Below are 26,559 nucleotides of genomic sequence, written 5' to 3'. Positions count from 1 at the left end.
GTTAACCATACCTGTAGAATTGAGAAAGGACATAGAGAAGTTAGAGTTGGAAATTAAAGATTTGAGTTTGGAAGGAGAAAGAGTCTATGTGATGTTGGTACAACCGGAACTTCTAGAAAAGATTAAGAGGTGTCAAGAGAAGGTGATGGAAGAACAAAGGAATGAGTTGTCAGGAGAGGAGTATCTCTGCCCGAAAGATGAGAAGGGGATTAAGAGATTTGATAATCGGATATGGATTCCTAAGGTTGATGAATTGAAAGGTGAAATTTTAAGTGAAGCCCATGATTCAAGGTACTCTATACATCCAGGAAGTACAAAGATGTATCAGGATCTTAAGAAACACTACTGGTGGCCAAATATGAAACGAGAAATCGCAGAGTGGGTAAGCAAATGCCTGACATGTCAGAGGGTGAAGGCAGAACACCAACGACCCAGTGGACTACTGCAGCCGTTGGAGATTCCGGAGTGGAAATGGGAGCATATAACTATGGATTTCATTATGGGATTGCCACAAACCCGATTAAAGCATGACGCCATATGGGTTATCATAGATCGACTTACGAAATCGGCTCATTTTCTACCAATCAGCGAAAAGTATACAATCGAAAAGTTGGTAGGTATGTACTTAAAGGAGATCGTGACTCGTCATGGTGTGCCAGTGTCGATTGTATCAGATAGAGATGCGAGATTTACCTCGAGATTCTGGCAAACTTTTCAGGAATGTTTGGGAACTAAGTTAAATTTAAGTACCGCTTATCATCCACAAACCGATGGGCAAAGTGAAAGGACGATCCAAACAATTGAAGACATGTTAAGAGCCTGCTCGTTAGACTTTAAAGGAAGCTGGGATGATCATCTGCCTCTAGTGGAATTTGCTTATAATAATAGTTATCATTCAAGTATCGGAATGGCACCTTACGAGGCTTTGTATGGAAGAAAGTGTAGATCGCCTTTGTGTTGGGGTGAAGTGGGCGAAAAGAGGGTTTTGGGCCCTGAACTGATTGAGCAAACAAAGCAATCAGTAGAAACAATCAAGAAAAGGCTAGTAGCTGCTCAAGATAGACAGAGGAAGTACGCGGACTTGGGGAGAAGAGACATGAGTTTTGATGTTGGAGAGAAGGTACTGTTAAAGGTGTCACCATGGAAAGGTGTAGTGAGATTCGGAAAAAGAAACAAGCTGAGTCCACGTTATATTGGGCCATTTGAGATATTAAAGAAAGTTGGATCAGTTTCTTACCAACTAGCTCTACCCCCCGATTTGCAACACATTCATGATGTATTCCATGTGTCATTACTAAAAGCTTACAAGACCGACAGTCGACACATTCTGAAATACGAGCCCATAAATGTACAACCCGACTTAACTTACGAAGAAAGGACGGTTCGAATAATAGATACCAAGCTGCAAGAATTAAGGACGAAGAAAGTAAAGTTGGTAAAAGTAATATGGCAAAATAGAGCTGTAGAGGAGGCGACTTGGGAACTGGAAGATGAAATGCGAAAGAATCATCCTTCTTTATTCAACGATGAACCATGATTCCGAGGACGGAATCCTTTAAGGGGGAGAGACTGTAATGACCATATTTTCACTAGTAAGTCGTCCATAATTTACGAATTTAATTATTAAGTTTGGTGGAATTTATTTTTGTTATATACATAATTTCTTATTAAAATATGCAAGAAATATGTATTAATTAAACATTTTTGAGTACACCAACGATAGTAGCAATAATAAATAGAAATATTTCTAATTGCTCGCAAGGACCTCATAGGAATAAGGTATTAATAAAATTGTCCTTGGGTGCAATTATCTATAATTAATATTATAAATACCAGAGGGTTAGTGGATAGTTCAGTCGGGCACTAGTTAACACAAGAGGGCAAAGACCAGCGGAGAAGAAGGAAAGTGGGGTTTGAAGTAAAGATTGACAAGGAGATTTAGTAACTGCAGACAAGGTAATAAATTTTGACTTCCATCTGTGATAGTATTAAATAACTACTTCACAAATGTTTAATCGTTGAGCATGGGTGCTTGGACCCACTTTAGTGTGAAACATCCATGTGCTTATCACTGGCAGTAGTACACTCTTTCTATTTCTTTTATTGATACTGTGATGTGTACCTGTGTATATAGTTGTGTCCCCACTTTACCCAATTAAGCTTAAACTAGGGTTTTATTTAATTTGAGAGTTTTTTTTTGGGAGTTGCGAGTGCTTGATTAAATTAAGTTGGGGGTTTTGGAGCTTGGGTGAGAAGTGAATACAAGCAGAGGGTGTACGAGGGTGGTACACATTTTCCCCCAAATCGATTTCAAAATTAGGGTTAGGGTTTATGAATTGAGTTGGGGCTTTTGTGTTTTGATGAATGATTACTGAAATTAAATTGGGGTTTGAGTTTAAGGGGGGGGAGAGTGGTGTTGGATGGGCTGAATGGTGGCCGTCGGGGACGGAGCTGTGGCGGTCGACGGTGGCTACACCACCGCGACGCCTCGAATCGCAGGGAGAGGGGTGGTAGAGAGGTGGAGGTGGGTTGATGATGGAGTTGGGAGGGGTAGGAGCCCCATCGTCGACGACGATGGTGGCTGTAGGTCGGAGAAGGCCGAGCGAGGGAGGTGGCAGAACGGTGGCAGGACCACCGTTGGTGGCTGTAGAGTCGCCGTGAACGCGCGACCTGAGAGAGAGAGAGAGAGAGAGAGAGAGAGAGAGAGAGGCTGGTGGGTAGAGAGGTTCAGGGGAGGGTGTACGGCGGCGAAGCCGCCGGAGCCGCCGTCGGAGGTATAGCAGGGTGGTGGGTGAGCAGGGGTAGGAGAGTAAATTGGCAGCTGGGATTTAATTAATGGTAATATGCTTAATAAAGTTGATTGGATGGAAAATTAGGATATAAATCATAATAATATATATTAAAGAATTAGTTGGGGTTGAGAGACTTGGACTAAAATAAAAATTTAGAATTATATGACTAAGTTGTGAAATTTTGGGAGTTTAGGATTTATTGGGACCATAATTAAATTGGTTTGGGGTATTTAAGTTGAGGTTTAGAGGTTAATTAATAATTTGGATTATATATTAACAAATTGATAATAAAAGAAACACCTTGTCTATTTTATGAGGAAAGGAGGGATTAGTTAATACTAATTAATATTAAAATAAAAGACTTAACAATCTATGTGAGTACCAAGGTGGATTTTGGGAATTTAGGATAGTAATTGTGTTGGAGCGGATATTTAAGAATAATAAAACGTTGAGATTTAAAGGTTAATTGACAAGTTAGTTTAGAAAACATTAATTGGTAAATTGGTTAAATAAGATAATGGTGGCAAGGGTGTTAAGTCGTTATAATAGTTAATCGAGACTCCTTGTTTAATATTAAATACTAAATCTCTTGTTTCTGTTTTATTAGAGAATTAACTGCTAGTAAGCAGTCACGTTTAATTATCTTTTTGGACCAAGCTAGTAGCGGAAGTAATCAGGCAAGTCCACTTTATCCTGCTCTCTTGATGTGCCGGATTTATGTTGTTATTATTATTTCAGATATGTTCTGCTCAATAATTTATTGTATATCTGAGATTCCGATTAATTAATCGCCGGTCGTTTACTTCGTGAAGACGGGCCAGAAACGGAATATTAGGGTCTTGCTCAAATTAAATACTCACATTCTTCGTTAACTAAGTCCACCTCTATTTCGGGTTGACTGTTACCCTTCGTAATATTTTAATATCGGTGTTACCTCTTTCCACACTTGTATTCAAAGAAACTATTTGTCTTCTCAATTTTATTCGCTACACCCTAGCATGAAGTAACGCTTTTAACTTATATTTTGAATCCTCACTTCCGTTAGTAAACGGTCCATTAAAGATTTCTTTTATTCGTGATTCTCGTCTACGAATGGGTTATTCCGTGCCAAGTCCTTGTCGATATTTCCTCTTCCACTCCTCCCACTTTATACCAAATCTTGAATAATTACTGTTCTATACCCTCTAATTAACAACCAATCGGTTGACTCTTCATCTCCTTTCTGGACTTGTATTCCCTTCTATTTGGATTATTTACCTTCTTTGGGTATAATTTTTCCAAGTTGTACTGCTGGGTGTATTTGTTCACATCCAAGAAAAAGAGTTGGAAATCTCCTTTGGTGCCGAGACATTTTCTAATGGTCTGGAGAAAGCTGCTTACAACTGGTCAACACGAATGAATTACATTCGTGGAAGTGGTGGAAATATAAATTCTCTTTGTGGGGTAAGAATTTGAGGGTTGAAAGTGATAACCCTTGTGCTAGCAAAGTGTGGAAATTGTGGGTGGCGCCATTCGACGGTCGCGATCAGACTGCGAGGGCGACACAGGATGGTTGTTACCAAATGGCGGTGATCGAGCCATGAGGTGGAACCGTCAAGGATGGAGACCAGTATCGTATATTCCTTAATCTTTAAAATGTTCATTCTCTATGTGTGGTTCTATGCTACTTCTTTTTACTATGTGCCACCATAGTAATGTGAGCTTTTTGATTTCTTAGCAAATACCTTTTCATAGCATTGGACTTGCTGAGCTATTTAATTGCTCATACTTGCGAAATTCTCTATTTTTCTTTCAAACAGTGAAGACAGAATATGGCGAGACTGAGAAGGACAATCAGAAAGAGGGTAACGTCAAGGGCAAGGGCAAGGCGTGAAGTTCGAAGGATACAAAGGGTGCGAAGGCTCATCTCCGTGACACCGATGTTTACTCTTATTATATTAATAATAGTTTGTAACCTTGGACTTATTATTGTAATCGTAATCTAGACTATTTGTAAGTGGATGTTAGACCCTGGAACTTGTGGGACAAGTTATGTAATGCATGCAGGTTGCTGAATTTCTTGTGACGACCTAAATCTGTGAAATACGGGTTTGGGGGCGTTACAAATCTTTCCCTCAGTTCAAGCAAAATATAAATCAATTCAACTAGTAACCAAATTGTCACTAAATAAATATATACTAACACAATTATCACTAAATAAATCCCAAGAAAATTAAAGCTAGGCCTTTAGCTTCCTAATTCCTAGGAATAAGTATCTTTTCCTAACTATATTCATATGATTGATTTCAAATGTAAGGCTATTATGTATTCACTTGACACTTTTTGAATCTCCAAGCGGAACTTATCTATTAATTTACTTTGGTGCCCCGCCTACTTTTTTTGAACTCGTCCCATTATATGCTCTAAATTATTTAAAGTTATATCTTCTAATATCTCATAATTATCCTCCAAATATTGATTTGTAAGTGAACCTCTGGCCAACAACTTGAGTGGCAAACAGTATGCTTGGCCCATTGTAGAATTTTCGGATCTTCAATTGATCAAATAATGTATCATGTGGACAGTTTCACAAAAGACCCTTGAACCTCTCATAAACTTCATATATCGTACAATAAATAATCTATATCAAAATGTAGAAAATTTTGAGTTTCCTAGCCATTCTCTAGCCTTTTTCTCAAGTGAGCAACTATTCAACTTCAATATGATAATCTCCTTAATTAGGAACATCATTGACCTTGAAGTTATCAATGCTGTGATCAAGAAAATTTCTAAAATGAGGATTATGATATTGAGGAGAAAGGCCATTAAATTTGTTGTCGTTGATAGCTTATATTATTTTTCTGTCAACCTGAAAATTATTTATTGCAGTAAGGCCTTGCAATAGTAGAGAGAATGTCATGCATAGTTGAGTCTCTTTTTATTAGATTCAGCAAACAAACAGAAGTACTGGATCTTAATCACTCATCCAGGAGCATAAAAGTACTTGTCACACAATTAACATACACCACAGAGTTATAGAAATCACACACTCACACACATAGACGTGATTAATTTGCAATGAGATAGGCCTCAATAGCCTTGAATACCGATATGTTCTGCTCCTCAGAATACTTAATGTTCTCTTCTGGGACGACAGCATCACCTTTGGTGTGGAATATGGTCGTAGTCTTGGTGGTGCTTCCTCCGTCAGCATTTGGCACAACGACAAGATGAGTTTCAACTTTGTCAATGAGTCCCAACAGAACGTCTCCATCGATGATGCTGTATTCGACGGTGCATGCCTCCTTGTCCAGGGCATCAGTTTTAAGGGTCATTGTTGTGACTGGGCTGCCTGAATATTCATAAAAGTGCATAAAACTAATTTAATGAGATTTTTAAATATATTTTTTATATGAACCTACTGATAACCAATTAATTAAGTAGTTGATATATATAGAAGAAACTAACCATCAGGTAGAGTGATGTGCTTGATGGTTCCAACTCCACCATCACCTTTAATTTCGACATTTTTGTATGCTCCGGGAGCGGCCTTGGGGAAAATGGTATCAACATCAACAATCAATCCATTAAATATTTTGTCTGCTGATAGTGAGGAGGTAATTTCTTGTTCGTGCTTCTGGAGAACCATGATTTTCTTGGAGAATGATAGCAGAATATATATATATGAGCAAAGAAAAAGAACTCGAGGTTTTTGCTGTGAGATGTAGATGATGAAATTAGAGAACTCAAAGCAGCTATTTGTAGTGCCAGTAGCTGAATATCAGGATGTTGATGCAGTTTTGGTTTAGAACTTTTAAATAAATATAAGATCTTGCAAGATAATCGGAGTTTACATGCAAGGTGCTGTGCACGTTTAATCTTTAAATCATATTCTAGAAAGACTTGACTAGCTTGAGTTCAAAGGTATATACGAGAACTCGTGTTTGTAATCTTAATTCTTACAAAGAAAATATGACAGCATCAACATAAATTCAAGTCAATGCTTTCTAGAATAACATTAAAAACTTCAATTCACTGCAACATCTAGCTAGTCATCTATCTGTCCGAGTATTGAAATCATCCTGAATGATCTTGAATCAACTTAAAAAGAAATAAACATGAAACACATACATTACTATAATATTACGATATTAGACCAGATCTATCATTTCATTTGAGTGGTGGCACTTTAAACAGCTAATCCGAGTTCTCTAATATCATTGTATCAATCTCACAGCATAAACCTTCAGTTCCTTTCGGATTCCTTTTGCTTTTCTCGTATCTTAAGTTATGTTGTGTTTGGTTGGGGTGAATGGAATGGAATGAGTATAAATAAAAGAAAATAATAGAGTGTAGGAGGGAGGACCGTGAAAAAAATGAGTGAGGGCAAAATTTTTATGATAAGATTTGGGTAGAAAATTGGTATGACAAGGAATGAAGCATTCTTTCACAAAATGGAGGGTTTGAGCTCTAGTTAATTAACGATGGAAGGAATGAAATTATTATACAATCAACTAAATAATAATTCAAATCTCATAATTCTATGCTCTCCATTTTCATTCATCCCAACCAAACACAACAATATTATTGTATTGCAAAAAAATCATGGGTGTCCAGAAGCACGAACAAGAAAAAATGTGGAAGTGGTAGTCTCACTGAACTAGGCTTAAATTCACCGAATCCCAGCTTCCAGCTTCAAGAATCACTACAACAAACTCGCCTGTTTACGACGGAATTTAAAGCTTTAATCCGTCTCAAGTTCCCAAATTACGAAAAATATATTCCATCATTTTTGCTCAAGTAGTGAGTTCGAAAGAACGTCACAATTTTTGGCAGGCGTCGTAAACACTAAAAAAAAGGACAAAACCTACTGCATAAAACTGACCGACACCAAAAAAGTGTCGAGATAAAATCGACCGGCTTAAGACGGCCATATGTATATTGCCGGCCTCCGGTTTCATTTTTTTTTGAGCAATTTTTATCTTGCGAAGGAACTTTCCGTTGGTAGTTATCTTACGACGGAATTATTATGACGAACTTCCATGATAAGGATTGGAGAAAACTCAAACTTATGACATATGTGTCCTTCGAAATTTGCTCTGTTCTTACCATTTTATGGCATTTAAAATAGATCCAAAACTTTATGGCACTTCCAAAATTTTATGGATTAAATATAGTCAACTGGATAGGGGAAAACTCTAACACTGTCGACAGAGAAAACATTAAAGGTTAGGTGGTTATCACTCGCATAGTTAACTCCCTTTTCTCATCATCCATAGATGTTCTTCCTGTGGCCAGGAAAGGTCTTCCAAAAGGAAATATATCTCTTCATCTTCATCTATATCAATAACAATAAAATTCCCTAGAAAGAAAAATTAATTAGCCTTTATTACAACAAGGTTTTTAATGATACTCCTTGGATATGCATGTGATCTATCTGCAAGCGGTAGTCTTACTCAACTAGCTAGCCTTAAATTCACCAATCCCAGCTTCAAGAAAATAGAAAAAGTCATCAAAAATAATAATTGGGCAAGATAGATTAGAAAATACTCCTATTAGCCATCAAACTAATACATGCATTCAAATCACACAAAGCTTGACCAAAATTTTATGTGGAATATATAGCACTACACTCTTTCGTTAATGCCGACGCTTTTCGAATTCCTCCATCTGCTCTAATGCTTCAATAAAAGGGTTCTCATGAACATATTCTCAAAGGAGTTTATACACTTTTGAAACTTCTTGTTTTGCTTTTGATTTAGTGTTCATTCTAGCATTTTGGTTCTTACAAAACTTGGGATCATCTCCAATAAGGATTGCATGTATTGGAATACGAATAGATATGTGGATTACTTGAATTCTCCGTATAGTAATTTAGAGTACCACATTGTGACTGCATCATGGCTGATCAATGGACATTCGTGCGTTCAATTTCTCCACACATATCAGAGAAGACATGAATATTGAGAGTTGGATGAACCATATGAGCTGATGTATATCCACTAATTTAGATTCAGGCTTTTTTTTTCAAAGCTTCAAATTGAGAAATCATCTATATATGTTGATCGAGAAATGTGTCAATGGATCAACTTCTCGCCCTTGCTACCTTCTTTGAACTCATCCCATTATATGCTCTAAGATTATTTGAAGTAATTTCATCCAATATCTTAAAATTATCGTTCAATTATTTGTAACTGAAGTCTGGCGCTACTCAATCAACCTGAGTAGCAAACTATGTAATATTGTCCGTCCATCGTAGAATGTTGAGATCTTCAATTGATCAGATAATCCAGGACGCCCACACTTTCACAAAATATCCTTGAACCCCCTTTAAACTCGGTAATTATCCTTTAGATATTGATTTGTAAGTAAACCTCTACTCCATTAACTTGACTAGCATACATTAAGGTCGCTTATTGTAGAAATTTCCTATGGTCATCAATTGATCAATAACCCATCGTATGGACACTTTCACAAAAGATCCTTCAACCTCTCATAAACTTCATATATTTAATAAAGAATCCATATCAAAACATAGAAAATTCTAAATTCCCTACCCATTCTCTAACCCCTTCTTTAAATGGGTAATTATTCAACCTCAATATGATATATAGTCTCCTCGGGAATACAATTGACCTTGAAATTATCAATGCTCTCAAGAATATTTCTAAAATGAGGATTGTGAGTTTGAGAAGAAAAATCATTAAATTTATTGTCTTTGATAGCTTATACTACTTATTGATTAACCTGAAAATTATTTATTGCAATAAATGACCTTGCAATAGTAGAGTGAATTCATCCGTGTTAGTTTGTATTGTCTTATGATTTTTAGTTAAAAAGACATATGATTATTATTAATGATTATGTTCTATGAATTATTATTTATTATTTATCAATTTATCATGTTTTATTTAGTGTGAATACGTGTTAACATAATAAATATTCTTAAAATTATGATACATATTATCTAGTACAAGTAAGTTATATAGGGACAATGTTTCTTTAGAGTATTGGAGACTCTTATCCTAACCCTCCATTTTGTTATAATCTAACCGTTGTCATAATTATTATTTGTAATTAAAAAACTCCTACAACAGTATACATTTGTATACACGATCGTTCATACTTTCTGACGATCACAAACACACAACTGGAAATCAGAGAGTGTTTATCTCGTTTTGTACTTTGTATAATGTGCTACACTTTCATGTATATCATTCTAGAGTTGTTTCCATTGTGTTCTTCAACAATTATCATTCATCTTCTCCGCTTGCAAAATACTCAACAATAAACGTGTTGTTTCCGTTAATTGCTCATGTTCTGCACTTTATCTTGTACTTCTATCATGTTCTACACTTTATCTTGTATTTCTCTTGTATTGCATCAGATTTTCCAAAACTGTGTGTCTTGTGTAATTTTCCATCCATCTCAGTATTTGATGGCAATAAATCATTAGCAGTTTATTTAGAGAACACGTGTAATTATCCTGCATAACAGAAATACCTCTTAATTAGCACTCTTGTGCAGAACAATGTACTCTCTTAAAACAATGAACTCATGTTCTGCATATGACAACCAAGTCTTGCGTTCTTCAAGGCAAACTTTTTGATTGCCTTCAACTTCTAGTGAAGAATGTCCTCCATTTGCTACTTGAAAGATAAATATTGTTCACGGTGACAATTAACTGATTGCTCAAAGTGCGGAATATGCTTGCACTTAATCGTAACTTAAGTCACGCGTGTACTTTTTTTTTATTATACCTATACTTCAGTTTTTCAATTTAAAAAAAACTGTTTTAATCAATTTTTAATCCTGATCATTGATTGATATATCTTTTTAATGGTGGATGTTTGGGTCTCCAAAGACTTCAAATTTTTGAGTCTCCACACACCCCACTCCTCTAGATTCTTAATTAAACTACATCTATACACCACCGGCCAACAACCATCTTTATGCTTTTATATTACGGGAGATAGGTCCAGATGATTAAATTTTCAAACATAAAAAATGATTATTTCTACATTTCAAGTTATAAGTATGCTAAATAATTAGTTGGGTTAGATGATAAGGTCATTAGTAAAATTAATGCATAACTATTAATTATAAGTTTCATAGAATCGAATAATATTTTTTATTTCTTATCAAATTCTGTTAAAGAAATAAAAGGCTTAATTTCCTTCTTATAATTAGCTAGGAATATAATTATGTCATCATACAGAGCAATTAGAATTATATTATGTGCATGGTCCTAATGAGCAATATTAATTTGTGATTGACTTGCGCTATGTAAGTTAACTTGCTACAAATATTATTGATACACTACAAGAAAAGCGGGCATTTTTGACCGTCAAAATCGGTCGGTTTTGAGGTCATTTCCGACCACCGACCGACCGACCACGTCGGTCCCTTTAAACCGAGTCGGAAATGATGTATCGGTCCGAAATGAGTTATAAAACCGACCGATTCTGTCGGTCGGAAATGTGTTGCCATGTCCATATACACGTGGATTGTATCAGATAAATCTGGCCCACCGTTGACGTGTCATATACGTGGATTGTCTCAAAACCGACCAATGACGGTCGGAAATGTGTTGATCGGTAAAGAAGTTCAGGGCTCAGCTGCGGGGCCCAGTTGTAAAACGACCACATTGTGGTCGGAAATGATTCGGTCGGAAATGTCCGCTTTTTTTCCGACCACTTTGGTCGGTCGGAAATTTTGGTCGAAAATACCTGCTTTTCTAGTAGTGATATTTACCTGAGAAAATTTTGATGAATATTTGACACAAAAACAGACCAGTGATAATTTTTTACTTTTTTTTGTCACAAACAGACCAGTGATAATTGATTTGTCATAAACCCGTTCGTTTTCCCACTGTATATATGGATATATATATTGTTCCCGAATCATAGGCTAAATTATAAATCTCATAATGTATTGGTCTCCTTTTTCTAGATTACTTTGGTCCAAATTTTGAAACAAATAAAACTCTAGAAAATTTTAGCTCAGGCATGGGATCAATTAGATCATATTCCCTCCGTCAGTCTGATTGTTTAACCACAATGTTTGCACTATAGTTCTATAAAATATTTTTCTTTTTTTTTGAATAAAACATTTTAAAAAAATATTCATAAAAAAAATTTTAAAAATGTATTAGGATATATAGTATCAGTAGTCTCTCAAAATCATGCCAAAAAATAATCTAAAGAATCTGCTGGGGGTGCATATCATATTAAGCCTTTCATTTTCTGTCACCTATTGCAAAGCCTTCACTTGGCAAAACATTTCCTTTGCGCATGAGATGGTCAACTGATCAAATCAGAGACGTTTAACATATAATATGCCGAAGGCATAAAAATGCCGTCCCTTTTAGTTGTTTTTTTAGATGAGTACAAAATTACACACCAAGTGATCTTAGTATAAATAGGACCTCTAGTTCCTATAACTCCTCCACCAAGTGATCTTTCATTACTCCTACAGATATCTTTGTTCCCATCTGATTTTTGTATTCCGTTTAATTAGGATTATCAGGCATAAATGGGTGTGCTCACATTCACTGAGGAAGTTGCTTCCTCTCTCCCTGCAGGAAAACTGTACAAGGGTTTTTTCCTTGACATTGATACCATTCTTCCCAAGATTTTGCCAGACTTTATCAAAAGTATTGAAATCGAAGGGGACGGTGGAGTTGGAACTATCAAAAATGTCACTCTTGCCGCAGGTTGGTCCTGCTCATAGTTATACTAATTCTTATAATTACACACACTAGCACTGACCCTAATTTTGGGTCAGAGTGGAACACGAACATCCATTTTTCACGCACAACTTTGACTTGGTGTTCATATATAATTAAATGAGAATATTGGGGCTCACACAGAGTCTATATCCAATCTACTAGAAACCTAAGATCTGATACCATACTAGTGATCATTAGTTCTCCTAAAACCTTAAAGTGTGAGGAGGAGGGTTTACGAGGATCATATTATATTCAAACACATACAGTTTGAATTTTGCAATTCGTACTAATGTAACTATAAATTTGTCGTGCAGGCTTGAAAGTAGTCAGCATGAAGCAAAGAGTCGACGTAATTGACAAAGAAGCACTGGCCTTCACCTACAGCGTCATCGGAGGTGACATACTATTGGGAAAACTTGAGTCTATAGTTAATCAGTTCACTGTTGTTCCCACTGGTGAAGGTTGCCTTCTGAAGATGACTACTATTTATAATCCGATAGGGGATGAAGTGATCCCCCAAGAGAATATCAAGGAAGCTGCTGAGGAATCAGCAAAGCTCTTCAAGGCTGTTGAGGCTTACATCCTTGCAAACCTCGACGAATTCTAGTTAACAAACTCTTCCTCCAGCGTGTTTAATGTATTCTGTTTTTCATTGCCCTCACTGTGATGTCCGCATGGGTTAAGCACCTGAATAAATTCACGTTTGTCACAAGTTCATGTTTTGTATTTCCATCAAGACAGTAGCTCTGTTTTACTGTTGTAATATATTTTCTTTTTCAGTAAAATGTTCTGGAGTGCTTTTGAATCATGTACTGTATATTCCTAAAAAGACACTCATATAAGTAACTTATAGATATCAACAATATTTCTTAATAATTAATGATAACGCCAAATCCCGTTCCGGTGCTTCTTCCGCCGTGTACTGGTGTCTTGCGGTGTAGCTGCTGGACGGGTGTCTGCAAAACAATACCGGAGGGGGGTTTGAGCCCCGCGGCGCCTCCGGCGTGAGAATGAGTACAGGCGTCGGAAAATAGATAGACGGGAAATGAGCTATCTATGTGTGGTGGGTGAAAGTGTATGGTTGCTGTGTATGATGGCTTAGAGTGTGTGAGAAATATGAGAGTGTGGAGAAGAAATATGTTTGGGCTTAAATTACTGTATCATCCACTAAATTAATTTAGAACCTAACTTGAAAGTGAATGGATGTTATTTGTTCCAGTAAACATAAAAATGAATTTGATATGACCTGATTTTGTAAGTTGGAAATTTGTTTACTATGAACCTAACTAAAGGTCACATGTACTCACTTATATTCTTTTTATTGAAGTGTCATACTTGTAAAAGAACATTTAGTTTTTCTAATCTTATGCATTTAAGGTTCACAATTTATAAATTAAGTGACATGTTTATGTTGAGTTTGTGGAGTCAGATTGAGAATAGGATTATAATTTTGTTAGAAATATTGGACTCCAATTAAAGTAGTTAGGTATTTCAAAGTTAGACTCGTATTTTGATTAGGCTAGTTTCTTCTCTTATAAATACTCCCATATAATTGTATAATCACAATACAACAAAATTGTGAGATCAATGAAATTAGTGTGGCTTGTGGAGTAGGATTTCCGAACCACATAAATCTTTGTTTTGTGTGATTGTCGATTATTTTCTTGTTCTTATTTATTCGCTTTTGGGTTTTACTTTCATTGTTGTATACTCAACAACTGGTATCAAGAGCCTAGGTTATCAGGCGAGTGGGAGCGATGGCAAAAGATGGGAAAGTAAAGATCGACAAATTTGATCGAAGAGATTTTGGGTTCTGGAAGATGCAGATAGAAGATTATCTATATCAGAAAAAGCTACATGAACCGCTAGAAGAGAAGCCAGCTTCAATGGATGAGACGGCATGGAAGTTATTGGATAAGCAGGCTCTAGATGTTGTTAGATTGACTTTGGCGAAGAACGTTGCTTACAATATCGTCAAGGAAATGACAACTTACGGGTTGATCAAGGCTTTATCAAATATGTATGAGAAACCGTCTGCTTCAAATAAGGTATATCTGATTTGCTTGTTATTTGCCACGAGATTGAATGAAGGTGATTGTATTTCTAATCATTTAAACGAATTTAATTCTATACTATCAAGACTAACATATGCAGATATTAAATTTGATGGAGTGGTGAGATGACTTTTGATGGACTTCTAGATTCGATTCTTGGAGAAGAATTTCGTAGGAGAAACTCAGGAGAGTCGTCAGGTCCCTTGTTAAGTATTGAGGGAAAGGCAGAAAGACCAAAAGAAGGCAGAATCAGGGGCATCACAGATCGAAGTCACGGAAGAGAGGACAATCCAAAGATCGCAAGAATATTATTTGTTTAAATTGTCAAAAGAAGGGTCACTTCAGAAATCTGTATACGGCTCCCGCAGCTCCTAAAGGAAGAAGAAACACGATGATTCAGCTAATAGAGTTGAAGAAGTGGTGAATGATGATGCGTTTTGTTGTGTTGAATGTTCTATATATTAAATGCTACCCCTTGCAAAGATTTGGTGTTAAATTTCAGAGGTGAAAATTTTGGTAAAGTCCGTCTTGCTGATGATGAGACTTTGGATATTGTGGGAATGGGAGATATTAATCTCAAAACCTCTTTAGGATCTGATTGGACGTTGAAAGATGTAAGGTATATTCCTAGACTAAAGAAGATGTTGTTATCTGTGGGTCAGTTAGATAAGGCATGTATCGAGTTACTTTCGGAGACGGCCGACAATAGAAGATTATAAAGGGAAATCTTGTAGTTGCTCGCGGAGAGAAAAAGGGGACTTTGTATATAGTTGGACAATCTGGCTGTGAAGTAAATTCAATTGCAGATGAGCTTTGTTCTTTAATTTTGTGGAACCAAAGGCTTGGACATATGAGTGAAAAGGGTATGAAATTGTTAGCTTATCGGGGGAAGATTCCCGAGCTGAAGACTGTGGAAGTTGATATCTGTGAGCCATGGGTTTTTGGAAAACTGAAATGGGTTACTTTGTGTGGAAGACTGAAGCAGAAATTTAGAATGGTTTGAAAGTTAAGCGTTTGATGTCAGATAATGGTGGTGAGTATAGTAGTGATGACATTCTTTTTTGTGCGCGGAGATTCATCACAGAATACCAAGGCATGAAGGGGGAGATAGTTTATTGAAAAATAGCCATTTAAAAATGGTAAAGGCTAAGGAATTTGGCCTTTTAGATTATTAAAGCAACTCATTAGCTAAGTTCTCTATCTTTCCCTTTAATTTGTTGATGATATCTATTATTATTTTATCTTTTCGGTGTGATTTGGTTAAATTTTATTTTTCTCGCATGTTCATGAATTTGCTCTAAAATTAGGAATATTATTATCCTATTATTTATTATTATCGGTTTAATATGAAGTCATTTTCAATAGCCAGGTGACGTGTATTGATCCCATACACGTGGCACCAAAATGTCACCGTCAGTGGCGGATGGAGGATTTTACATATGATGTGTCACTAATTTAACACCTGTGTAAGCTAAATTTTTTCTCAGTTCAAAGTGTATTATTTTGGAATTTGAAAAACTCAAAAATTAACAAGACGATTTAGAGATGTATGTATGTGTGGAGTTTGGTGGATGGATATGTAGATTTTGTAATAAAGTCGATGCCAGGATCGGAGAAGTTAAGGGGAGAAGAAAAGCACAGACTAGCTAAAAGCTGATGGACCGTAACAAAAACAAGAACAAGCTGTATAACCAGTATTATAAGTGCAAAGACATATATACATATAAAAAAAAAAAAATTAACGGTGTCTCACGTGACACACCATGGCAATGCATAGATCCATCACTGGTCACCGTGATCCTAGACAAGTGGCACTGACATGTCAGCACTGTATATACGGGCAAGACTTAGAGCTGGTCAACGTTAATAACGAACGAGTTGTACTAACAACGATCAGGTTTTATATGACCAATAAAAATCGGTTATAACTAGCCAATAATGACTGACTCATCGATCAGAAAAGATTGTATTTCTTGTAGTGTAATAAGCTTGCAGAAAATTGCAAAATACTCACTATTACTATATTTCCATAGGTTCGAGATTGTATCAAGCCGAGGCACTATGAAGATACACCCCTGGGGCAAGTAATTAGTCCTTGATTAATAACTTATCAGGGATATGTTATTATCCTACCTTTTTATCCATATGCCTCTTTTTTTAATTACCTATGAACTAAAAAATCAACATCGATCATATATTATCTCTTTTGTATGCTTTGAACACAGTTGAATATTCGATGGATATGATGGAGAGTTACCACATTCACATTCCACTTTCATTCAGATACCAATACAATCATCCCATTGTTGAGGCTGTTTTCTATGATAGCAATACACATGCACATCTCATAGTCGAAATTCTTTATTCAATTCAGTAAACAAACACGAGTACTGGATATTAATCACTCATCCAGAAACATCATCAAAGTAATTGCCACATAAAACGCACACCAGAGACTGATAAAAATCACACACTCACACTCACAGACTTAATTAGTCAATTAGCAATGAGGTAGGCCTCAACAGCCTTGAATACCAATACGTTCTGCTCCTGGGAATACTTAATATTCTCTTCTGGGACGACAGCATCGCCTTTTGTGTGGAATATGGTCGTAGTCTTGGTGGTGCTGCCTCCGTCGGCATTTGGCACAACTACAAGAAGATTTTCAACCTTGTCAATGAATCCCAACAGAACATCTCCGTCAATGATGCTGTATTCGACTGTGAATGCCTCCTTGTCGAGGGCATCAGTTCTAAGGGTCATTGTGGTGATCGGGCCACCTGAATATTCATACAAGTACATAAAACATTAATTAGTTTTTTTATATACATTTTATAGAAAGCTTTATGTCGGATAACCAAGTTGCTGATAAAAAAGAAACTAACCATCAGGAAGAGTGATGTGTTTGATGGTTCCAACTCCACCGTCACCTTTGATTTCGACATTTTTGTAAGCTCCCGGAGCGGCCTTGGGGAAAATGTTATCAACATCAACGATCAATCCATTGAATATTTTTTCTGCTGACAGAGAGGAGGTAATTTCTTGTTGGTGCTTCTGGAGACCCATGATTTTTTATGAGAATGATATATGAGCAAAGAAAAAGAAAGTTGTGAAGAACAGATCAAGCTGGTTAGTGTTGTGAGATGTAGATGATGATATTAGAGACCTCAAGGTTGCTATTTGTAGTGCCAGTACCTGAATATTGGGATGTTAATGCACGTTCTTCAGAATTTTTAAACATGTATAACTGATACATGCAAGTTGTTGCCCTGCACGTTAAATTTTATATCAAATTCTAGAGACAATTGACCAAGTTAAAAATCAAATAAAATCTCGATCATATATAGCATGCTTATGCAATTTAATCTAAAAATATGTGTTTGAAAATTGTACAAAGATTGCGCTAATTATATAATACGATAAGAGTAATTTATTGTCCACAGTAGTCATATTTTCTTACATGTTTTTTTATAGGTACAAGTATATTATATTTATGTTAAATATGTAATGAGGGATGACGAAAGTTGAATCACTATTCTCTTTAAAAAAATTTATTTAATCATTTATTATTTACTAAGTCATAAATATATTTTTTTCCCGATTGAACCTGATTTCTATATATTTTTCTTGGTCCGTTACGGTTTTTTTTCGATTTATTCCACGTAGACACTACCTAAATTTGTGCAAGCGTGTCCGATCAAAGATTTTATCTATTCAATAGCAAAATAGTGAAAATTATGCACGAACCTGTGATAAATTCTATAATTTTAGCAATTATTTCTTATCTCCATATTTAGAAAATTTTTACCATATTTCACTTCCTAGAGATCCGTAGAAATCTTAAAAAGAAAATTCATAGAAGTGAAGTAGTTGAAATTAATATAATTGTCTTACTTGAAATTTTGTTGTCTAACACTTGCATACAAATGCATTTCTGCAACGCTTCTTTTACGTCGGTTCTAATTAACACTGTCGCTTTAAAAAATTTGAGTTTTTGTCTTAATCTTAACTGACGCATCAACTATTCTGTCGATAGCGTCATTTATTAAATTAACGGATGCTTATGAACTATTTTCTGTGTTTATCAACAAAATACTAACATTTAAAAGTATTTATTGTGTCCGTCTACAAAACAACGATACTATAGGAAAGAGTTTTAAGTATCGGTGAAATTTTATCCAACATAAAAGATGATTAATGTATTTCTAAAAAAATATATAATCTAATTAATAATCTTAGTATATTTTTCCTCCATCAACCGCCATCATAACAATTCGGTCATAATTGTGTGATCAGTGTCAATGGAGTCCATTGGCTTCTTAAACAATAATGACCGATTTCCTCAACCAACCAACTACGATTGCCTAATCGGTAGTTAAATCATGCAAAAAATATGATTAAAGACTTAGGCCACGATTACCAAAAGATCCATGCTTGTCCAAAAGATTGTATGTTATTCTGGGCTGAAAATGAGAAATTGGAGTCTTGTAAAACTTGTGGAACTTCACGCTGGAAGGTAGTGGATAATAAGAACACTTCAGCTGAGAATAGGGATAGCTCAAAAGAATATAAAGTCCCAGCAAAAGTGTTGAGATATTTTCCCTTAAAACCGAGGCTGCAAAGAATGTTCTTATGCAGTGATTTCTCTAAGTCAATGGTATGGCATGCTTTAGCACGAAAGAAAGATGGCCGGTTAAGGCATCCAGCTGATGCCCAAAGCTGGGAGTCCATGGACGCTAATTATCCACAATTTGCGTCTGAAATTTAGAATGGTTTGAAAGTTAAGCGTTTGATGTCAGATAATGGTGGTGAGTATAGTAGTGATGACATTCTTTTTTGTGCACGGAGATTCATCACATAATACTAAGGCATGAAGGGTGAGATAGTTTATTGAAAAATAGCCATTTAAAAATGGTAAAGGCTAAGGGATTTGGCCTTTTAGATTATTAAAGCAACTCATTAGCTAAGTTCTTTATCTTTCCCTTTAATTTGTTGATGATATCTATTATTATTTTATCTTTTCGATTTGATTTGTTTGAATTTGATTTTTCTGGCATGTTCATGAATTTGCTCTAAAATTAGGAATATTATTATCCTATTATTTATTATTATCGGTTTAATATGAAGTCATTTTCAATAGCCAGGTGACGTGTATCGATCCCATACACGTGGCACCAAAATGTCACCGTCAGTGATGGATGGAGGATTTTACATATGATGTGTCACTAATTTAACACCTGTGTAAGCTAAATTTTTCCTTTGTCAAAATGTATTATTTTGGAATTTGAAAAACTTTAGTTCATCAGGCAACAATTTGACAATCACCTCTATTCTGCCTCGACAATAGTCTTTCCAACCTTGATGAGTTGAGATCATTAAGAAATTGAGTTGTTCTGATGGTTCCAACCACACAAGCAAGTCACGATGAACCAGCATATATGGCCATCTGTTTTCAACATGAAATATTGGGTAATTCTTGAGCATTACTCTTTAATTTTCCTAGTTTAGTGTTACCGGTACTAAGTGCTTGTTTGCCAACGAGTACTTCTGGCTTTTTTCGATAAGAAGCTGGCTTCTACTTTTCTTGACCCATTTGCGTAAAAAGTCAGAAGTACTTATAAGAAGATGAGAATGCTAGCTTTTTTTCAAGACTTTTCATTTCTTTCTCAAACAGTTTAATCACTTATAAGTCTTAATTTACTTCTCACTTCTACTTCAATTTTTTACTTGAAGCAAGAAGCACTTTTTTAAGCTTACCCGAACGGCCCCTAAATATGGCACTCTTTACTTGTAACTATTGAAGATACAGTCAGGGTTCAACTCATATCTGTCGCGAAAAATTTGAAAATAGTGCATCGTTTGTTTGGATTAATAGCAGAATCTTTGCTTAGACAATTTCTTAGAGAATTACGGAGTAAAAAAAATGTAGAACTCAAGTGCCATGAAAAAGGTGGATCGTTAAGATCCGTTTGTTTTAACTTCACTTAGATGTTAAAATGCAGTTCTTTCGCTACCTGTTTGTGTAATAAGTCAGTTTCTCCGAAATCTCCCAGGTTCAAAGGCCAAGTGTTTACACATATATCAACTGGCTTAGGAGGGTTGATGGCCATTCTCAAGAATCAGAAAGAAAGAGCTAATCGTTGAATCTTTTACACTATTAATGACAATTCTTCAAACTCAAATTTTCAACTACATGTGTGTGGAAGTGGAATTGATGTTCCAAGTGACTCCAGCATTTCCATACTGTCCACCAGCGCTTCTGGCTCTAGCATAATGGTGTCTTCATTTTAGTGTCTTTATGTTAGTAGTATTTTAGATGTTACAACTTGGACAATGCAATTGTTCATGTTGTACTTATTTTTACATTTGCCGTGAGATTATGTTGCTAACTTCTATTACCAATTCCGTGGTTGTTTCGTGGGGACAGCTTCTTGGAGGTTTTCCACCCATCTCTAGCAACGTACGGAATGCTTCTGTTGGTTTTGTAGGTAATGCGTTAGCATTTTTTCGGAATCTTGCCAGACTAGTCCCTCCCAGAGCATCTCCAAGGCTACCCATATGTTACGTATAATATGTTGGAATAATCTTAAATTTATTTATTATTATTATTTGTTTAGTTATTTATTTTGAGGATTAATTTTAGATTGTAGTAGTTGGATGATTGTTGGAGTTCTAGAGAGTTTGTAGGAGGTATGGAGTCTATCTTGTTTTAGGAGATTTATTAGAATTGCAGAGTACTGTTAGGAGTCAAGTACGTTTGTTATAAATATGGATGTAATCTTTTTTAGAGGAACAAGAATTAATATAAATCAGTTTTATATTCTACACTTGGCATCAGAGCTAGGTTTAAAGTGCTTGTGAAGTTATGAAGATACATATATAGATAAGCGATTTTTGTATTTTTTTTTCAAATGGCGTCAAATAATTTTTCCCTTTCGATACCTACATTCAAAGGAGATCATTTTAATTCATGGGCTATCAAAATGAAATCATATTTGAAAGCTATGAGTCTGTGGGAAACGATTGAAAGTGATGTTGAATTAACCATTCTTCCACAAAATCCAACCGCAGCTCAAATCAAAAAACGTGACGAGGAAGCAGCAAGAGAAGCAAAGGCACTCTCATGTATTCATTCGGCGGTGTCGGATGGAATCTTTACAAGTATCATGACTTGTGAGTCACCAAAAGAGGCATGGAGCACGTTAAAGGAAGAGTTTGAAGGAAATGCTAAAACAAAGTTGATGCAAGTTTTGAATCTCAAACGAGAATTCGAGATGCAGCGGATGAAGGGGAACGAAACTATTAAGGAATATGTGAGTAAGCTTATGAGCATTGTTAATCAAATAAGGTTGTTTGGTGAATCATTTGTCAGCGAGAGGGTTGTTGATAAAATTCTGGTGAGTGTTCCTGAAAAATATGAGTCTAAAATATCCTCACTTGAAGATTCCAAAGACCTATCCAAAATAACCCTAGTGGAATTAGTCAATGCTCTTAGTGCCGTAGATCAAAGGAGATTAATGAGGGAGGAAGAAAATGGAGGAAAAACTGAAGGACTCCTATTAGCGAAAAGTTCCTTTGCAAAAGCCACAAGTAACAAAGTTCAATGCAACCACTGTCATAAGATTGGTCACGAAGAAAAGGACTGCTGGAACAAAGGAAGGCCACAATGCTTCAAATGCAAGAGATATGGACACTTGGCAAAGAATTGTAGATTTCAAGGTGATGAAGAAATCATGGCACAACTGATGGAGGCAGAACCTCTACTTTAGAGTGATGGGTGATTATGTGTACCGGGAGAGAAGTGCTCCAGTGAATTTGGTGTTGATGAGAAGTGCATCAATAAATTGATGGTGGTGAGAAGTGCATCACAAAAAATGAAGAGAAATGCTTCATAAATTCTGTTATGTAAATTTAAGATTATGGGGGTGATTGTTGGAATAATCTTAAATTTATTTATTATTATTATTTGTTTAGTTATTTATTTTGAGGATTAATTTTAGATTGTAGTAGTTGGATGATTGTTGGAGTTCTAGAGAGTTTGTAGGAGGTATGGAGTATTTCTTGTTTTAGGAGATTTATTGGAAGTAGCAGAGTATTGTTAGGAGTCAAGTACGTTTGTTATAAATATGGATGTAATTTTTTTTAGAGGAACAAGAATCAATATCAATATATATATATAAAGGAGGATGCGGGCGTCTCTAGAATTGTTCGATTCAGTCTTCTGATTTTTCTTAAATTTCGGAGAGAAAATATAGTTATAATTCAAAAAATCAGGTTTAAGAATTCTAAAAGTAATACAACTCTTTTCTTATCAAATTCTAAAGATGATACAATTCTTTTCTTATTTAGTATTTCTTATTGAATTCTAAAGATAAGACAATTCTTTTTTTATTTAGTAGTCCTAATAGAAATAGGATTATATTTATTCAAACTAACAAAATCATAGATAAAATACAATTTATATTTAAGATTTGTAAGGTAATACAATTTATATTATCGATTTACTCTTATAATTTTCTTAAATTTCGAATAGAAAATAAAGGATTGTAAAGATAATAATCATTAAAAAAACTGATAGCAACAAAAATTAGAACCATAAAAGAATAATAACTTTTAACTAATAAATAGGCATCAAAAAATAAAAAAATTAACAAATAAAATAATATATAAAAATAGGAATCATATATTAATTTTATGATAATGTAAATGGGTCTTGATTAGTATTGTGTTTGACGGGCACGGGAGGCGGCCCAAACTAATTTTTATCTAAATAATAATAAATTTTTTATTAGTATTATGTTTGACGGGAAAGTTGCTAAAATAATTTTTATAAAAGAATAATAATTTTTAACTAATAAATTGGAATCAAAAAATAAAAATAATTAACAAATAAAATAATATATAAAAAATAGGTATCATATATTGATTTTATGATAATGTAAATGGTTCTTGATTAGTATATCGTTTGACGGCCACGGGAGGGAGGCGGCCCAAACTAATTTTTATCCAAATAATAATAAATTTTCTATTAGTATTATGTTTGACGGTAAAGTCGCTAAAATAATTTTTTATCTATGTTATAATATATTTTTTTGTTACACAATTCAAAATAATCTCTAATTTTGTCATAATTAGAATAATTTTTATTAGTATTGTGTTTGACAGTAAAACGACTCAAACTAATATCTAAATTGTACTTCTTCCATCCCATTTTAAGTGTCCTGTTTAACTTTTGAATGGTCAAATTGACCAAATTTTGACTGAGATTTACACATATAATATAATTTTTAAAAGTAAAAAAAATTATGTCATTATAAAATACATACAATATACTATAAAATGTAAATTTTAGTTTTTCAAAATAATAATTAATTTTTTTTTATGCTTGGTCAAAATTTGGTCAATTTGATCGTTATAAGTCAAAACAGGACGCTTAAAATGGGATGGAGGGAGTAATATTTTTTTATAAGTATTGTGTTTGACAAGAGAGCGGCTCAAACTAATTTTGATCTAAATTATAATATTTAATTTATCATAAAAATAATAATTATGGATTAATATTGTCTTTGACGGGAGGGGGGTTCGAACTAATTTTATTATTAGTATTGTGTTTGACAGGATGATCACTTAAACAAATTTTTATATCAATTATAATATTTTTTATTTGTCATATGTTTAATGGGAAGATGACTCAAAATAATTTTTATCCTATTATAATTCTAATTCATATCAAAATTTATCATGCCGCCGCGAAGCGCGGCTTTTTTCACTAGTTATAATATAAATCAGTTTTATATTCTACATAATATATATCTACGTGTCTATGTATTATACCTAATAAATTTATCTAAAAAATCCTAGTTCTTATAATAATGGTAGTTTCTCTTATTTATACCAATTCTTCTACATCATCTTTTTCTCAACATGAGTTTGAGAGCAATTGTGTGCACACTTTATATATAACTGAGTACCTAAGTTCTTATAAAATAGATTGAAATTGAGGGTACTACAAGAGAGGTTAACGTTAGATAACATAAACACTGAAGCTGAACCCATCAGCAGAGTATGAGAATTTTTCTTACATTGCTTACAGTGTCATTTTATCCATACATGTATAATTTTAACCACTGTGATATTAATTTCTTGGCTTATTATATTTTTTTATGCTTTAAAATTTATGCTTATAATTATACACACGCCCATGTCATATATAATTGAGTCTCTTTTTTATTCGATTCAGCAAACAAACAGAAGTACTGGATCTTAATCACTCGTCCAGCAACATAAAAGTACTTGTCACACAATTAAGATACACCAGAGAGTTATAGAAATCACACACTCACACTCACACACATAGACGTGATTAATTTGCAATGAGATAGGCCTCAATAGCCTTGAATACCAATGTGTTCTGCTCCTCGGAATACTTAATGTTCTCTTCTGGGACGACAGCATCACCTTTGGTGTGGAATATGGTGGTAGTCTTGGTGGTGCTCCCTCCGTCAGCATTTGGCACAACGACAAGATGAGTTTCAACTTTGTCAATGAGTCCCAACAGAACGTCTCCATCGATGATGCTGTATTCGACTGTGCATGCCTCCTTGTCCAGGGCATCAGTTCTAAGGGTCATTGTTGTAACTGGGCTGCCTGAATATTCATAAAAGTGCATAAAACTAATTTAATGAGATTTTTCATACATTTTATTTGAACCTACTGGTAACCAATTAAGTAGTTGATATATATAGAAGAAACTAACCATCAGGAAGAGTGATGTGTTTGATGGTTCCAACTCCACCATCACCTTTGATGTTGACATTTTTGTAGGCTCCGGGAGCGGCCTTGGGGAAAATGGCATCAACATCAACGATCAAGCCATTGAATATTTTCTCTGCTGACAGAGTGGAGGTAATTTCTTGTTCGTGCTTCTGGAGACCCATGATTTTTTAGGAGAATGATAGCTGAATATATATATGAGCAAAGGAAAAGAAAGTTGTGAAGAACTCAAGGTTTTTGCTGTGAGAGATGTAGATGATGATATTATTATAGGCCTCAAGGCAGCTATTTATAATGCCCGTAGCTGAATATCAGGATGTTAATGCAGCTTTAGTTTAGAACTTCTAAATAAATATATAAGATCTTGCAAGATAATTAGAATATACATGCAACCTGCTGCGCTGCACGTTAAATCTTTAAATCAAATTCTAGAAAGAATTGACTAGCTTGAGTTCAAAGTTATATATATGAAAACTCGTGTTTGTCATTTTAATTCTTACAAGGAAAATATGACAGCATCAACATATTTCATATAATGTTAATAAATATCCGCAGATGCATATTCTTGCTTTTCTATATAAGGTTATTTTACACAGATGCAGGTAAAAGTTATTAACACTTCATCTGATTTATTCCTAACATAATTTATCAATGAAATTTGGGCATGATGTTTTTATTTTTGTTAATTAGTATATTTTCTGCATGTATTTGCTCTTCCAACCAGCCTGTAAGTCAATGCTTTCTAGAATACACATTATTAAAACTTCAATTCACTGCAATATATAACATCTAGCTAGTCTATCTGTCCGAGTACTGAAATCATCCTGAAAGAATCAACTTAAAAACACATACATTGTTATAATATTATGAGATTAGACCAGATCCATCATTACATTTGAGTGGTGGCACTTTAAACAGATGCTCCGAGTTCTCTAATATCATTGTATCAATCCCACAGCATACCTTAATTCAGTTCCTTCTCGGATTCCTTTTGCTTTTCTCGTATCTTCAGTTATTGTTTTGCAGAAAAATCATGGGTGTCGAGAAGCACGAACAAGAGAAAATGTGCAAGTGGTAGTCTTACTGAAATAGGCTTAACTTCACCGAATCCCAGCTTCAAGCTTTAAAGAATCACTACAACAAACTGGCATGTTTACTACGGAAGTTAAAGCTTAAATCTGTCTTAAGTTCCCAAATTACGTCAAAAATATTCCATCATTTTTGGTCAAAG

The 26,559-nt window shown here is 34.9% G+C and overlaps 5 protein-coding genes and 1 long non-coding RNA gene across 6 annotated transcripts; 3 read left to right on the top strand and 3 right to left on the bottom strand.

Moving 5' to 3' along the window:
- Positions 1-5,687: 5,687 nt before the first annotated feature.
- Positions 5,688-6,520, bottom strand: LOC108195490 (dau c 1 isoallergen Dau c 1.0301). Its single transcript, XM_017362452.2, has 2 exons — positions 6,240-6,520; positions 5,688-6,123 (listed from the first exon to the last, which is right to left on the bottom strand). Exons 1-2 carry the CDS (start codon positions 6,418-6,420, stop codon positions 5,840-5,842), a joined length of 465 nt encoding a protein of 154 aa, XP_017217941.2. The 5' UTR covers positions 6,421-6,520; the 3' UTR covers positions 5,688-5,839.
- A 5,690-nt stretch (positions 6,521-12,210) lies between these two features.
- LOC108194358 (pathogenesis-related protein 2) lies at positions 12,211-13,309 on the top strand. Its single transcript, XM_017361309.2, has 2 exons — positions 12,211-12,486; positions 12,816-13,309. The coding sequence occupies exons 1-2, from the start codon at positions 12,306-12,308 to the stop codon at positions 13,106-13,108; spliced, it is 474 nt and encodes a 157-aa protein (XP_017216798.1). The 5' UTR covers positions 12,211-12,305; the 3' UTR covers positions 13,109-13,309.
- Positions 13,310-16,798: 3,489 nt separating this feature from the next.
- On the bottom strand, positions 16,799-17,714 carry LOC108195625 (dau c 1 isoallergen Dau c 1.0301-like). The gene is made up of 2 exons (XM_017362608.2): positions 17,441-17,714; positions 16,799-17,335 (listed from the first exon to the last, which is right to left on the bottom strand). Exons 1-2 carry the CDS (start codon positions 17,619-17,621, stop codon positions 17,052-17,054), a joined length of 465 nt encoding a protein of 154 aa, XP_017218097.1. The 5' UTR covers positions 17,622-17,714; the 3' UTR covers positions 16,799-17,051.
- Positions 17,715-19,923: 2,209 nt separating this feature from the next.
- LOC135147858 (uncharacterized) lies at positions 19,924-21,066 on the top strand. The gene is made up of 2 exons (XR_010285777.1): positions 19,924-20,024; positions 20,609-21,066. It is a non-coding gene; the product is annotated as an uncharacterized LOC135147858 (long non-coding RNA).
- Positions 21,067-21,466: 400 nt separating this feature from the next.
- Positions 21,467-22,324, top strand: LOC135147779 (uncharacterized). The gene has a single exon (XM_064081320.1). The coding sequence runs from the start codon at positions 21,467-21,469 to the stop codon at positions 22,322-22,324; it is 858 nt and encodes a 285-aa protein (XP_063937390.1).
- A 2,435-nt stretch (positions 22,325-24,759) lies between these two features.
- Positions 24,760-25,595, bottom strand: LOC108195369 (dau c 1 isoallergen Dau c 1.0301-like). Its single transcript, XM_017362329.2, has 2 exons — positions 25,312-25,595; positions 24,760-25,202 (listed from the first exon to the last, which is right to left on the bottom strand). Exons 1-2 carry the CDS (start codon positions 25,490-25,492, stop codon positions 24,919-24,921), a joined length of 465 nt encoding a protein of 154 aa, XP_017217818.1. The 5' UTR covers positions 25,493-25,595; the 3' UTR covers positions 24,760-24,918.
- Between the last annotated feature and the right edge of the window lie 964 nt (positions 25,596-26,559).

The sequence above is a fragment of the Daucus carota genome, chromosome 7, assembly GCF_001625215.2.
Source record: "Daucus carota subsp. sativus chromosome 7, DH1 v3.0, whole genome shotgun sequence".
Lineage (NCBI taxonomy): Eukaryota > Viridiplantae > Streptophyta > Magnoliopsida > Apiales > Apiaceae > Daucus > Daucus carota.
This window is presented reverse-complemented; position numbering and strand designations above follow the sequence as displayed.

What these genes read in the sequence shown, in the direction of transcription:
- LOC135147779 (XM_064081320.1), top strand. Translation starts at nt 21,467, where the DNA reads ATGGCGTCAAATAATTTTTCCCTTTCGATACCTACATTCAAAGGAGAT.
- LOC108195625 (XM_017362608.2), bottom strand. Translation starts at nt 17,621, where the DNA reads ATGGGTCTCCAGAAGCACCAACAAGAAATTACCTCCTCTCTGTCAGCA. An exon ending in ACACATCACTCTTCCTGATG is followed by an intron (nt 17,336 to 17,440) that starts GTTAGTTTCTTT and finishes ATGAATATTCAG; the next exon opens with GTGGCCCGATCACCACAATG.
- LOC108194358 (XM_017361309.2), top strand. Translation starts at nt 12,306, where the DNA reads ATGGGTGTGCTCACATTCACTGAGGAAGTTGCTTCCTCTCTCCCTGCA. An exon ending in AAATGTCACTCTTGCCGCAG is followed by an intron (nt 12,487 to 12,815) that starts GTTGGTCCTGCT and finishes TTTGTCGTGCAG; the next exon opens with GCTTGAAAGTAGTCAGCATG.
- LOC108195369 (XM_017362329.2), bottom strand. Translation starts at nt 25,492, where the DNA reads ATGGGTCTCCAGAAGCACGAACAAGAAATTACCTCCACTCTGTCAGCA. An exon ending in ACACATCACTCTTCCTGATG is followed by an intron (nt 25,203 to 25,311) that starts GTTAGTTTCTTC and finishes ATGAATATTCAG; the next exon opens with GCAGCCCAGTTACAACAATG.
- LOC108195490 (XM_017362452.2), bottom strand. Translation starts at nt 6,420, where the DNA reads ATGGTTCTCCAGAAGCACGAACAAGAAATTACCTCCTCACTATCAGCA. An exon ending in GCACATCACTCTACCTGATG is followed by an intron (nt 6,124 to 6,239) that starts GTTAGTTTCTTC and finishes ATGAATATTCAG; the next exon opens with GCAGCCCAGTCACAACAATG.